This window comes from Orbicella franksi, chromosome 7 (genome assembly GCF_964199315.1).
Source record: "Orbicella franksi chromosome 7, jaOrbFran1.1, whole genome shotgun sequence".
NCBI lineage: Eukaryota > Metazoa > Cnidaria > Anthozoa > Scleractinia > Merulinidae > Orbicella > Orbicella franksi.
Genome location: NC_138151.1, coordinates 19473302 through 19489320, shown reverse-complemented (window position 1 = coordinate 19489320; position 16019 = coordinate 19473302). Strand labels below are relative to the sequence as shown.

The 16019-nt window shown below is 36.8% G+C and overlaps 1 protein-coding gene across 3 annotated transcripts in view; it reads right to left on the bottom strand.

Moving 5' to 3' along the window:
* LOC145492341 (putative serine protease K12H4.7) overlaps nucleotides 1-16019 on the bottom strand; it is a 125390-nt gene that overhangs the window by 91043 nt on the left and 18328 nt on the right. For all 3 annotated transcript variants that reach the window (XM_081471782.1, XM_081471781.1, XM_081471780.1), the window contains exons 2-4: nucleotides 12954-13138; nucleotides 2370-2553; nucleotides 152-266 (exon numbers count right to left, since the gene is read on the bottom strand). In XM_081471782.1, the coding sequence (XP_081327908.1) occupies nucleotides 152-266; nucleotides 2370-2553; nucleotides 12954-13138 (484 nt within the window). The remainder of the gene's footprint in view (nucleotides 1-151; nucleotides 267-2369; nucleotides 2554-12953; nucleotides 13139-16019) is intronic.

The window sequence follows — 16019 nt, the reverse complement described above, 5'->3', positions numbered from 1 at the left end:
AGTTAATTATTTTAATCTACGTTTATGTAAGGCAACATGGTACCAGTATTGGTGACAAATGTCACTGGAGAGAGACTATATTCACCATTGTCAGGGTTAATTGCTCACAGAGATGTTGCAAAGATTGTAAGCCAAGTGTCATTCACTCTACCTCGAATGCTCTGTTGTCCTTGTTGTATTGAACAACACCAGCAAAATTGCCAGATAAATCACTTGCAAATGTGGCCACGTCATTAAAGCTGTCTTTATCAAGTGGTTTACAGAGACTGCAAGCAAAGTAGATTCAATTTAGTCTACCATCCAATAAGCACCAACTTTTTTATAATTACTCCCCACTGACTGCCATTTTTTAAATAAGTGCTCAACTATTCCAATAAATGCCCCCAGTGTGACAGTGACACTCAAGACATTGACAAAGAATAGACTAATCATACAAATGAATTACAATGAAAGTCTGCTTTGTTATATGAATTAACATAATGTTGGACAATAATTATGACTGTTGTTAGTTGATAGTTCTTGAGTTAAACTATCTGTTTTTAAATTGCCTCTTGCAACACATTTGAAAGGAAACCGACTGTTCGAACAGTTTTGGAACATGTATCCAAAAAACACACACGAAATGCACCATTATCCAACATTTGTGTGCATCAAGGTTGTGTGACAACTCATGACACCAAAATAATAACCTCAAGATTTTTCCTGAGGAAATACCTTTTTCAATAATTAATACACTCCTCTCCTTTTTCAACTCAAAAACCTGTTGGAAGTACCTGGTTTGATTGTTCAGACCAGTTTTTAGTCGGCTCAGACAACTGGACAACCACTAATTCAAGCACTACAGGTTCAAATGGAAATTTTGGTGTTTCTGACCGCAGATCAAAATACTAAAATACTCTTGGGAGGTTTCAAATAATAACAATAATTTTCTTGGAAATTGAGTTTTTATGAATTCTTGACTTCCAGGTGTCTATTTTTTTGAATGAGACCATAAGTCAAGATTTGTATAGTGTGCCAAAGCTAAGAGAATTCGTCCACTACAAAACCAAAACATTATTTAGAATTGCTTGGCATTTCTGAGCAAATATAGAGCACTCCCAGAGGGTCTCAATTGTAATTTTGGAAGAATTATTCAATAAGAGTTGACTCCAGAGTCAGAGCACAAAAATTTTCTAAGTGTCAAAACATTGAGATCTTATAGCATGCCCAACTGGAAAATTTCCTCAACAGCAAAGCTAAAATAATACTTGAAATCAGTGACATTGCTAAACAAAGACCTACTGTTCTAAGATGAATTAATGAGTCATTCCATGGAATTTCTATAACAGTGTCAGAGTGCCGGGTATTTACTTTTTTTAAAACACTTCCCTGCTGCAGGGTATCTAAACACAATGTTATAAATATTTGTTTGGTTTAAAGTGGCACTATGATCAAAGTTTTACCCCTTGAGTTTTCAGTTTAATCCCATAGAATTCCACGAAAGATTAAAAAAGCTGTTTACCGTTTGCAAATATCTGCATTGGTTCCAGAGATATTGAAGTTTAGAACTGTGTAAAATATGCAAATGAGAGGATTGATGACGTCATACACTCAATCAAATATTACATTACATATATAAATAGAGCTACCTCTGTCAATTTGCAGCAGAAACCATCGAACCTTGGTAGGCCATTAGTTCTTCATGCAACACACCTGCAGCTACAAAATTTTAGTTCCCATGGCAACCCAGTCTTTTCAAGTCCCCTTCAACCTGATTTTAATATTTTACTGATTTTCAGCTCCAAAAACATTACACAAGACAATGAACTGGACCTAATATATTTTTATGCTTGCTAGATCATGCAGATCAGGTATATGTACCATTGGCAAATATCAATATGGAGCCCTACAAGTAGCCAGAAAAGCTTTTAATATCAGGGAGGTCTGGAACCAGTATGTTGCCATGGCAACAAAAATGTTTGTTCATATTGTGGGGCACCTCTAGTAGAATCCTGCTGCCAAGATTCAAACATTTCTGATTCAGATTGGCTGAGATATATTTGTTCATCATATTTGATCAAAATCCAATTGAGTTTGATGTCATCACTTAGCTAATTTGCATATTTTAAAAACTTGAATATCTCTGGAACAAAGAGATATTCCAAAAAAGTAAACAGCATTTTTCTTTCCATACAGATTTCTTGTCTATGTTTTAAAGTGGCTTACATAGGAAAGATGTGATTTTCGTCAGAACTCTAGTGCACTAGATGCTCCTTTGGCTCTGTCAACATGTTGGTTGCAATTGACAACAAAAAAGCGCTTTTGCTCGAATAAACAACACAACAGATATTCATTTCCCACACAATGCAAGATATATAAATAATACTCACACAAACAGTTCTGAAAGCTCCTTTGCACCTTCCTCAGAAGAAAGCAATGAATGTAATGTGTCTGTAGCATTAGCAATATTTTTGCCACACTCCTGCCCTGTTGTCGCAAGCGATGCAGTTACAACATCCATATATTCTGCAAAGTTAACCTTTGCAAAAACCGGTGCACTTGAAGCAACAGAACCTAAAAATAATATATACAAAACACAAATATACCATCATGATATTTATGTCCGTTAGTCATGGGAAATGAAACCACAGCAAACAGAAAACATGGTGAGAAAAGTCTACAAAGAATTGAACATTAACCAAACGCACAATCATACACCATGAAATCATGGTTATGAACCACGTACTTACAAAATTTTCCAGGGGGTTTTGGGTTTGCCTTGTATAGAGACACTCTTTGTTCCCCCACTTATTACAGCATATGAGTAAGAAAATTACTTCATTGTGATCAATTGGCTGAGAGCAGGCCAATTTATTGTTAACTCTTAATTTGCACTCCAGAGCACATAAACATGTGTGTGTTCATAATTTTCTCAGTCATATGATAAATAAAAAGTCAAACCCCTATTAAGCGACCACCCTCAGGGAATTGGGAGGTTGCCATGCACTTGATAGGGGTTGGCCACTTAATGGAGGTTCATCAAAATATTAGTGCAAAACTTAGTTGAAACGTCAGTGTATTGAATTACAAACATGCCAGACGGCTTGTGACTACTGTTGCACATGATATGGACTACATATCACTGTTTTCCTTATTCACTTGTTGTGAAAATACTACATCATGTGACTGCAAGTGTGACATGCAAGTGGTGGGCGGTGAAGCCACGAGCTGTGGGTAGTGCGGGTGGCTTGCGGCTTCGCATATCAAGCTTGCACACTCAAGACCCAACGCTCGCACGAGTTGCATTCCTCCCCACAAATATTCGAGCAAACCAAGAAAGTTTGCTCGTAACATCAGAGAACAGTTGTTTCTTTATTGACTTGATTGTGAAGAACCATTTCAAATGGATTTAGTGACTATCTATTACTTAGGTTTTCCCATTTGAATCACTCAACTAAGTTTAAATGCTTTCTGTTCCCATTAAGGGGCTGGTAGGTAGGATTCAAACATGCATGACATTCCCCCTAAGTGTGTTACACTTGATTTAAAATTTAACTCGTCAATCATAACATAAACATATAAACATAACACCTTTATTTCAACATGATACAGTAAGTATCAAAGTGACAAAGCTTGTAGGGTCATGTATACTACTATATTATAATACATTACTTAAAATATATACATGTAAAATAAATGTGATTTGTTGCACAAGATTTTTGTTCAGTATGACTGTTATGTCATGTTTGACGTTAACTCAGCATGAATTCAAAATGTAACCAAAAGAACAAGCTTGAATTTTGGCCTGTAAGCAATTTTAAAGCTCCCATTCGATTTGTATTCATGAAAATCTTCTCACTCGCCCAAAGGAAAATTCGCTTTGGTTTGCAAAAATTAATTTCATTATTCAGGCTCTGCATCAATGCTAAGTTCTCTTTGTTATTTTTAATTTACTGTCAATTAACTCATACCACAGAGGACCCAAGCAACATAATCATTTACATCCATGTAAGATAAATAAACTGTTATTCACTAAGCTGATTAAATAGCTGAACGTTCTTTCTACAGTAGGTGTTTGTTTACAGACCAACATTCTCTAGTTAACTGTGACTTCTGTTTCCATTCATTTAACCCGCTAAACAGGCAATTCAAAACAAAAACAAAGACTCACCAGGAAAACAAAGACCCACCATGAAAACGAAGGACCCACTACGAAAATGAAGGACCCACTATGATAATGAAGGACCCACTACGAAAACGGAGACTCACCACGAAAACAAAAACCCATCAAGAAAACGAAGGACCCACCACAAAAACGAAGACCCACCGTGAAAACGGAGGACCCACTATGAAAACAAAGACCCACTATGAAAACGGAGACCTACATGTATTATATCAAAGACCCTTTGCTTAGCTTTTCATGTGTCACTTATTTAGTGCAAAGAAATCCACTGCCAAGTGTTATGCAAGCAAAATGCTAGATCAAGTAGTCAGGATACATTTTCACTGGTAACTTTGCAAATAAAATTTGATTTGGTGCAATTCAACCTTTATTGCCAATTAATTTTTGTGATTTATACCTGTTTGCACACTCTCAGAAAGTGCCATAATATGATGAAAGTGGGCATTATATCAGCTCGTTGTGATCCCTTGATTTTACTTACATGTATGTTAGGGTTTGTGGTCCCTTGGAATGTTATTACATTTATCATTAGTGGATTTATTACATTTGTGGAAAAGTTATTACATTTAGGGTCACTATTACATTTATGGTCAAATTATCAGTTTTATCACACTTATGGCTGGTATTACATTCATGGTTTTCCATTACATTTATGGGTGATGAAAGGGTTGCCTTTAGTTTTTTGGGACTTCAGTATTTACACCCCTTTATCAAAAGGGTTTCCTAAAACAGATTGTCAAACAGTTTAGAATTCCACGTCTTCCATTTCAGGAACAATTACACCGCTCTCTATTTAAGCCAATTTTAAGCTTAAATCTGTTGTTTGTTGCTTAATTTCGTGGATTGAAATGGTACTGATATCAGAGGAATTGAAAAGCAGTCAGTGAGAACAAGTTCCAGGTGACTCACCTTTCACTTAAAGTTTGTATAGTGAACAGAATGCAAGCGTTACACTTCCAGTAGCATTACCAATGCAATTCAGTCTGGCCTGATGCCCTGATCTGACGCGTGGTATAATTATATAGAGCAAGATTTCGCCATAGAACTAACAAGCATTTAACAATTAATTTTTGCAATTTATAACTGTTTGCTTATTTGCAGAAAATGCGCATTAGAGGTTAGTTTTAATCCACTCATTGTCATCTTTACATTTTTCTGCATTACTGAAGCCTGCTATTTGCTGTCAAATTTGATGTTGTGATGTACAGCGAAAAAAAAAAAAAAAGAATTTGTTTGACTTTAGGAACTGTGATATCAAGCTTACATTACATTTATCTACAACCATGGACAAACTGTGTTGGAAAATGTCAAAAACATAAACTCATAACCGTAATACCTACAGAATAAGTGCCAGCATCTCCAATTCAATCCCCCCTTTCAATGTTGGAAAATGGCAAAATGAAAACTTGTGTTAGATGAAAGTGTTTTTGTCAACATTGCACAGGGGTGGGGAGGTGCAAAATGCATATAACATGAATTTTTCCAACCCTTGTGACCAAGGTTGTAGGTCTGGTTTTAACAGTCCATCAGTGGCTTTGTTTAATAGAACTACTTAGTTGGTGTGATGTCTTAATGATTTTACCAACTAAGTAAATGTAGATGTAGATGTACATGGAACTGTTCCCAGCCGGACAGCTAAACATCATGGAGTCTGTAATAGTAGCTAACGGTAAACAGCAGATTGGTGTTGATTCTCAGTTGATAACTTTTCTGACTCATTTTATAACAAGAACCAATTTTACTACATCATCACGCAATAGCACGGTCTTACTCTGTTGCCAGCAATGATCAAAGTTTTTTCAGTTTGATATTCCACAAAACCACTTCAAATTAATCTTGACTTCAAAATCCATTTAATTGAGAAGACATCGACTGCCACCACAGGTAACCCAAGCTTGACATATGAGAGGCTTGATTTTTTGTTGACCTCTGTACTGTAATTTGCATGATTTGCATATTTACACGGGTTTGTATGGGGACAGAAATAGAGCCGAAAATTTTGAAAAATTACTGTTGAATTTTGATAAAAATTCCTTACCTGAACTCTAGTGGTGGTTCTTTCGAGTTCTGTGTGATTTTCTTATGGATTTGTTGCTCTCTCTTTCAAAATTTTGAAAGAGAGAGCAACAGCTTATTGAATCCATATTGAATTGAAGGACATCTAGAAACTAAATTGACTGTCCAACCCCCATCCCCTCTGGAATTTCCTTAGTCTTTAACCCTCCACCCCTCCAGAATTTCCAATTCCCTCCATGGTGAAGGTATGGATATTTTCTGGAACTACACAATATTGAAAGTGACCAATGTTACCTAACTTGAGACTTGAAACATCCAGACACAAGACACCATGAAATCTGCAGTTTGGGAAGTTTCCTTGCCACATTACCCTTCCAAATGCCCAAGAGCCTTTTTGGTGACAAAAAGTCAGTTACAGAAAACGTTTTGTTACTTTATGAGAGACGTAAGTTTACCTCTTTGAACCATGCAAGGAATCTGTTTCAAAGCGAAAGAATCACTGTGTCACCTCAAAGTCTAATCTAATTAATTTGTGGTTTAATGTGCTGCCACGACATCCTCAGGAATATATAAAGAGTTTACCTGCCACAAATTTCTTTTAAAAATTCCCATCTAAAAGAATTGCCATTAGTGCAAGATATTAAAATGCCACTTCAGACACTAACAAAAAGAGATGTCCAAACATTTATAGCAAGGTAAAGTTTCTGGACGTGCCGTGAAATTGACTTCTTGTTTGTTTATCCTGACCATGTGAACAAGAGTCACTAATTCATCAGTTTTAATTGCAACCACTCCTTTGTGAAAAACAAGTGTCAAGTTACCATTTGCAGCTAACAAATAAAAATATCTTGTTGCATTTACCTGCCGCAAAAACAAATTTCAAAACTCAGCAGTGTTCTCATTCATGACTAGCCATCCGTAATTCCTTTTGTTTTGACAAAGAAAACCGCTTCGAATGAGTATCTCAGTATCAAGTCCAAGAAACGTTTCAAGAAGAAGACAGTATTACTCTGTGAACAGTGCTACTTAATTGAGACTTGCATTCAGGAACTGAAACATTTTGTGCAAACATAAAGGGTTTGGCCTGTGAAGTTCAGGTAAATAAACAATAGCCATGGACAAAATAGTGCATTTTGCACTGAAAACAATTGTTCATGTCCTAGAAATCACCAAGTTGTTGGGCAGCTAAGACTCATTTCAATCGAAATTTCATTCAATGCGAAAAGCAAAGCCTTGATGACAAGTTAGTGTATGCCAAAGACTGTGATTCCTCGGCTGATTTATCGAATTCTGAACTCTTTTGAAACCCATCTACAGAGTACTGGGCTTAACCATAGTAAACGCAGCATCAGCATCTCATCTCGTCAAATAGACAGGATAAGACCTTCAGATATTAGAGGTAAAGAACGTTATCTTTTAAAGGTTTTGCCCTGATGCAGATTTTTGTAATAAATTCTATTCCTTACACTAACACAAAATTATGCAAAATTGGATTTAGAATTAATGATGAGTGTACTTTTTGAAACGATGAACCTGAGAATTTATATCACCCTTTCTATGTATGTCCTCACTCCAGGAAGTTCTGGGCTGATTTCCGATCGTTCTGGTACCGCCTATCGAATCAGCCAATCCATCTTTCTGCACAAAACGTTTTATTTGGAGTTTTATCAAAACAATGCCCTTTATCAAATTTACTAAACTATATTTTTATAGTAATTGGAAAATTATTTTTGTAGGACTACAGAAGAAGCGAAACACTTCAAAAATTCAGGAACTGCAACCAAAACAAGATTAAATATGAAACTGAAAAAAATATCCACAAGAAAGACTTCTTTGAAAAGAAATGGGTACTCACCTCAATATAATTATTTACGTTTATCTTATTTTGTTGTTTTCTGTTTTAATATGAATGTATCTTTTTTTATTTCATTGCTCATTGTTATAATATGAATATTTTAATAATTCATTTCATATAAAATTTATACGAATATTTAGACATATCCTATTGGAACTGAACACAAAGTTATTTATAATTATCTGTAAGTAGCATCAGTAATCATAAAATATTGCAAGTAGTGTAAGTATTAGTATTGTAAGTAGAATAAGAAGTCATATTGCATTATAAAGTAAGTTATGCGAGTTGTAGCATCTGTAATTGTATTGTATTGTAAGCAGTATAAGTGGCGTGTCAGTAATTGCATTGTATAACAAGTCTTGTTAGTAATGTAAGGGACTTTTTTTTTTATTAGCAGACTTGTATCATATAGTCCCTTGGCTCCTAAGTGGAGTATAGGTAATCCACAGTTTTCTTCCGCTGCTCTCTGTCCTGAGCTTGTCATTCAATTTGGGTCCATCGCAGGCCCATTTGCCACAGTTCTTGTTCAGTTGATCTTCTCCAATTGTTTTTCAGCCTACTATGGCTTCTTTTGCCTTGAGGGTTCCAGATGAGTGCCTGTTTAGTTATACTGTTGTGTGGTTTTCTTAACATGTGGCCGATCCAATTCCACTTCTTTCTTCTGATTTGGGTCTTCATCTTCTGCTCCTGGGTTTTTGCTAGTCAGTCTTCGCTGCTGATGGTGTTCAGCAATCTTACTCCAAGAATGTTGCCCAGGCAGCAATTTGTGAAGGCTTGGATTTTGTCTGAAATTTTTTTCGTCACTATCCAAGTTTCAGCTCCGTACATCAAGACTGATTTTACCTTTGTATTAAAGATCCCAAGTTTGGTCCTCAAGGATATCTCTTTAGATCTCCGCAAAGGACTGAACAGAACAAATGCCATTCTGGCTTTGCCAACCTCACCAACACATCTCATTCTGTTCCTCCATCAACAGTTATCACGCTCCCTAGGTAGGTAAAGGAGGCACCATTCACCAGGTCCTCATTGTCTAGCTTGAGTGGGTGTTCATTTGTGCTGTTTATATGCATTGTCTTGGTCTTGCTTTATTGATAGAGAGAGATATCAATTCCCAACTGACCATGATATCTTGGGATGCAGTCTTATAAAGGTTTTAAGGTTTTAATCGTAACCCATACCAGAAATCTTTCTGTTGATAACAGTTTATTCTCTTTGGCTTTTTAGTGCACCAAAAAGAGCATTAATCTCACAAATATTTTCACCACCAGCCATCAGAGGCAACAATGGTATTATCTTAATGTGATGATTGAATTCTGTTGATGGATATTCAACTTCTCCCTACCTAAAATATCAAAAATCAACTGCCGCTAAAAGAACATCATGGTTAATTTGCCTTCATCAGGATTTTATCATCTGCACATTATCATTCGCAATTTTCCATTCTCAATTTTCCATCCGCATTTTTCCAGCTGCAGTTTTCCATCTGCATTTTGTCAGAAACACTCCCTTGTTCGTCTGCAGCGGATGACCAAGGTACTTCAGTGATCCATAAAGTTTGCTGTCAGGACGCAAATCTTCAGTTTCACAGGCCAGGAATTCAAGCCATTTAGTTCATTGTTTTACAACTACACTTGTCAACTAATCTTTGCAAAATATCCATATACAAGTGCTTGCGCTTGCTGGTTATTGAAGATACGTCTAGCTCAGGTGCAGTACAAATCTCTCGCTGCATCTCTACGGAAAACTTTGACAGCTTGGACTGGCACACGATTTCACAGATGTTATATTTTTCAAACATCATTGGATGCTGAAGGGCAAAAGTCTGCATCACTTAATTGCTTCATCAGTCAAGTCTTGAATGTCCTTCTCTGTGCTTGCCTCATGTCTTTGAACATCTTCAATGCCAGTGCTGTAAGTTTTTTTCGCTGTCAAGCGATAAAAAATCCTGCTATTTGCAGAGGTGTGAGGAGGTCATGCTTTTCAAAGATACTGGAGCCATCGCTGTGCTTGGCTCTTCGCATTGCCTTTGTTAGCAGGATCAGCCTTTTGCCTGATGTGTTCGTCTTGAAACACGTCAGTAAGATAGGTTTCTTGTGTAGCTGTGAGGTTCTTTCTTGTCACTGTTGCTGACTTCAGAGCCTATCCCGTCGGTGGTACTGGACCCTCATACTCCAAGGATAAGATAACATCTCCATCCACAGTCTTTGGAACAACACCAGCACCATTCTCCAGCATGGTGGTGTACATTATCATCGCCTTGTCGTACAGTGTTTCCTGCTCTAGGGCATACTCGTGTGTGTCACAATCCACTAGCTGTTTTTCAAACGAGGTCAAACAACGAATATTGCTGGAAGGACTTGACACACTCTTCCTCTGGAAAATGAAACAGCCTGCTTCTTTTTTCACTGTTTTCTTCATCACTGTCTTTCTCTGTCACTGAAGCCAATTCTATTGTTTGCTCTGGGCGTTGTCTGGTTTTGACTGTTTCGAAACAAATGTAGGAGCTCGCATTATCTGCCACCTTGTTTAAATGAGGCGGAGGGCTACTGCTTGCTTGGCAAAAATTTCTCCAGGGTAAACACAAAAAAACTTTCGCAAGGGGACAGATGGTACGGAAATTTTCTTGGAAACTGTCCTGAAACCAGAAAACTGAGTTACTGAATTTACAATGCTGTTGTTATTCATACTGATTTTTACTACCAAAATGCCAGTTAAAAGGGAATTTCTATAATTGAAATAAATTAGCAATTGACGGGCTTCAATAAAACGAGGAACACGGACCATTCCTAAAAATTCTGGAACATAAGTCAATCAATCATTCAATGATTACTCTAGCGGTTTCTTGAGTTTGTAATACGAAGAAATGGTTTTATTACCGAAAACCATTTTAGACTACTGATAGGGAAAGATAAATGTGAATATGACCACGTGTTACCTAGGCTGCGGTCTTCCTGAGTTGGGTGTAGCCTCTGGAGAAGAAGTAATATAAAAATAAATATCTGTGAGCTAGGGTGGGTACTACTAAAACTCTTGGCCTCACAATAATGGAAACAAAAGTGAATGTTTTTTTGAACGAAACTCAGTTTTGACACAGTAATGGACCGATTAGTTCACAGGCCAAGGGTTTATGCGTGACACATGATGAAGGCAAAAATTTGTGTGACAGGTGAAAAACAACTAAAAGACGTACGTGATTCATGAATTTATGAAAAAGTATGGACTAAAAGCAGCTAAAAGTATAAGTGGCACGTGAATTTTGTTAAAATCTGTGCCTGAAATGCAAACACAACCCCCCTACCTCCCCTCCAAAGTTACTTTGCCACAGTTGTCAATTTCAGTTCACCTCGTTTTGAATTTAAAATTTGCATTATTCCACCAAACGAGGGACAGATGTCTGAGATGTCCTTGAAATAACGGATATACCAGACTTAAAATGTGAAACAATTGAGTTTGCATGTGTATGTGTACATTTCTGGCTTATTAACGTCACCGTCGAATCGGCGCGTTTTATCCAACTTTCAAATTTGATTAAATCACTCCGAATCATTTCCCCAAAAAATCCTTTGGAGATCGAAAAGAACTACTTATCGCCTTCCAAAAGCCAGATTTTCAGTCAATTATTTCGTGTAGCACATAGTTAAATCACACGTTTCTTTTGACCTATTTTCAGTCTAGTTAAAAGTAGGTTGGATAAATTTGATTAGATTTTGCACATAAATAGACACAAATTGCTCAAATTGCTGTCAACATATGTTTTGATGTTGGTTTTAAAGATTTGATAATTTTTATTGGTCTAGGTTGTTTGATTTTGTGACACAAAGCTTCGAGATTCGTCTTAAATTTTGAGCTCCAAAAGCGGCATTTTGACGGAATTTGGTTATTATCGATTTCCTCATAAGTAAAACGATATTCAGCCAAACAAAGTATGTCATGATTTGTTTGACACTAAGGTCTAACTAACTTGAGAATGTGAGCAGAATTTATTTTTTGGCTGTTGCCACCATATTTTGAAAATGTTTGATTTTTGGGCATATTTGCTCTTAATTTGTGTAAGTATATGCATGGAACAATGGAAAACAATGCTTGAATGTTACACAACAGCCCTTAAATTGTTTGCAGCATGCCTACACTAATCTAATTAAGATGCAGCAAAGCTATATAAAGGGCACTGAACATTTGTTTGTTAAAAGCTTTGTCCAGTCTTGTAGTGTTCAAATAAGGGGAAGTCCCTTCTGAGTTCCATAAACGAATGCTTGATCACGATTGTTCGTCAAATGTCCATCAACCACAGGCTGTAGCTAGAAAACAGATTCAAGTAATAAAATTTTTTTGATGGGTCGTAGTAGGGTGGATGTCTTGGTTTTCACTGTTACTCTTCAAGCGAAGCCATTTTTATCATTTCATTGACATCCACAATATGGGAAGTGGCCAGCAGGTTTGCACACGGGTAGCATCAGCTACTAAGACGATGTCGCCAGTGACAAAATTCCTCTGGGGTTGATTCCATTATCTTCTGCCTTGCTGTAAGAGATGGGCTTCCTTGATCCACCTTTCCAGAATGATTATGTCTGCCAGGTACTGGATCTGTCGCCACTGTTTGAAAGAGTATATTTCATCTTCTTGGAAGAACCCAGGTGTTTAAGGTGGTCTTGTAACTAGGAGAGATTCTTTAACAAGGGCCCATAGGTGGTATAACAAACCTTTTGGAAATTCCTGAGCTGACAAGGAGTACCTTAGACTGATAAGGAATTGTAACGAAGCCGCTCTGACAAATTAATTAGTGGCTTAAACTCGAAACAGATAGACTGTAAGCATACCAAACATACTTGTGATCATTCCAAAACTTGGAAATTTCACATTTGGGAGTGAATTTTTTTCCTGAAAATAATCATTAATTTCTACGAATTGCTAGACACCCACCATGCACCAGGTGAGGATATTTGAGTCTAAACCAAGCAGATAAAGATCCAGGGTAAGAGCCACCAAATGAAATCCATTTACTGTTTGTCAAGTTAAACTCCCTGGCCATAGACTGACTGAATGCTGCCAGGTCAGCAAGGGCTTGCTCACTGTTCAGATATTTCAGGCTTGAATCACTCATATCACTGAAAGAAACAACATTATTGTAAGCACATTACTCTATACAAAGCAAAAACAAATAGCACAGCACCATAGCAGAAAACAGAGTCAGCACCTGAGGAAAAGGTGTCTAAAAAACTTGGATTCTCAGACCTGAAAAACGCAGTCCCTCCAGGTGTCACTAAAACAGACCCTCTGGGTATCTTGAGAACTCAGACCCTAAAAATTCAGACCCTTCGGGACAAAGACCTTAAAAGTAAAACAACTTTACACTGCATGATTGCAGTGAAACTCAAACCCTAAAATTCAGACCCTTCGGCACAAAGACCCTAAAAATAAAACAACTTTACACTGCATGTTTGCTGTGGATTGCAGCAAGCCATCTTATTTACTGCTCAGGGTTTATTAAACTTTTCTGTGATACAAGCAAGAATTTGCAGGAAAAAACCCAGGATGGTTAACACCTGTACAGATTACAAATTAAAATAATGCTCAACATTCATATTGATTCTTGGATGCTTGATAAATATAAATCCAGTTTCTCTTTTTTTCAGTCTAGTGCATGAGTGATGGTTTCACAAAAAAAATGTACAAGTAGCATCACATTACAAAACTGAATGAATGAATGAATGAACGGACGGATGGATGGACGAACGGACGGACAGACGGACGAACAAACGAACGAATGAATGTTGAGTATCAGTGAAGGTATGTATCACCAAGAGCTGATTTTTTCCTCTGCAGATTCTGGCTATGGAATCATGTTGATGAACAGTAAATAAGACAGCCTGCATTTTTGAGACATACTAAGGGTTGTAACTTTTAGGGTCTGAGCTTTTCGGACACCCAGAGTGAGAGGGTCTCAGGTTTTAGGGTCTGCGTTTTCAAGCATTTGAGTTTTTGACACAACCCCTGAAATGGAACCAATATGTGGCTGAACATTTGGAAACCAAAATTATAATTGCCCACACAAACAAGTCCTATATAATATTGTAGTGCTACCATTATAAACATAGGCACGCTAGGCATGCAAGAGTTATTTTTTTGTTGTTGTCGTGAAGTGTCGGAGATAGAAACATTCATGGAGCTGTTTACAGTAATGATTTGGTTAATTTGACAAGTTTTTTTGTTTGCGATGTACAGCAAGAAAGAAACTGGGAATTAATGATGTACATGTGATGTTACATCGGTCATGGTAAGATAGCTAAATAGCAAGCCATAAAATGTTTGACTGAACAAACTACAGTAATCTGACACGTCTCCAGATTAATGTAGATACCATCTTATTTTCTAACAGGCAATTTGATTCATTCTTTGATAAAACCCACACTGTGATTGGTGTGACATGCGCACATGCATAACTCCCTCACTCACTGATCACATAGCCCTTCCAACCCCCAAGAGGAATTTTTGCTCAAAAATACTCAAGTTAAATAAGAGACCTTTTCGCATTTTATACGAGTCATAAGTGTACCCTTTTTGCACAACACAACACAACACTACTTCACCGAAAATAGAAAAAAAGAGAAAAAAAACCTCTCTGAGACGTTGAAAGTCTGATTTAATTAAATTGCACTTTAACTTGGTGCCACGCAGTCTTCAAAGAACATTTGAGCAGTTTTCATACTTTTTACCTTTAAAAATATTGGACTGAAATGAGTGACATCAAATAAAACTATTAAACTGCTACTGCAGAGATGTAAAAACTGTCCAGAAACGAAAGCTCCTTTTTTGTTTAATATCCTGGAAACAATAGCCGATAACTTGTCACCAACAAAAGTGGTAAGTTACCATTTGTAACTAAAGATAGCAAACATCTTGTGGGAAAGAGTGGTGACGATTCGTCAGCTCTAATTGAATTTACTCTCTTCTGAAAAACAAGAGTGTCAAATTACACTTTGTAACTAAAAAATAAAAATATCTCGTTATATTTGCATGAAACGGGAACAAAACAATTGTTACCTGCACTTACTATTGTAAACGTTGGAACTTTTTCAAATCTAAATAGTCCCATCTCCTCTAAAACATGTCCTAAGAACTAGAAGCGACAATTCGTGACCTCTAATTGAATTTACTCCTTGTGAAAAACAAAAGTATCAAGTTACCTTTGTAACTAAAAAGAAAATATCTCATGCCATTTGCATACTACTAACGCACAAACTGTTTCAAACCTCAAGGCTCATCTCATTCATAATTAAAATCCTCAGCCTAACCCAGAGAAAATGTCGAAGTAAACCCAATATATGAATACTTCCTCCTCTTTTATAGAAGAATAAATCTGGCCACTCTGAACTCTATCAGGATCAAATCTTCCCACAAACAATTTACCTTTACAACAAGAAATTTGATTGCTGTTTATAGTAGATCCAATCTGATTGGTGTGACATACGTACATCTCTCACTCACTCACTCACTCACTCACTCACTCGCTCACTCACTTATCCATTGACCCATCCATAACATACCCAACGAGCCAACTAAGAGGTATTTTTTACAAAAAAAATAATAACTCAAAAATTGTTTAGGGTATGCTATTTACTATCTGTGAATTTCCAGTACTGACCCTAACATTTCTGTCTAGAAGTCGTGATCGCAATCAACTATAACCAGTAAGAGCATTCGAGAATATTAAGCTATGACATCATTGCAATGCCCTTTTATGACTTTCAGGGGGTAATTTCCTTTGGGAGCAACATGTTCTGCACGTCATGTATTTCAAGAAGTTGTAGTGTAAAGAATTAGTCAAAAGAATGAAACTTGTTGACAGGGATTTAAATAAATATCAGAACAATAATATAGGCTGGAAAATTGACAAATACAAGAAAATACATGTGAACAGCATGGATTAAACCACTTCACAATATACAAATTTCATGTTGAAGCTTGACGAAGCTTCATTCCCATGTC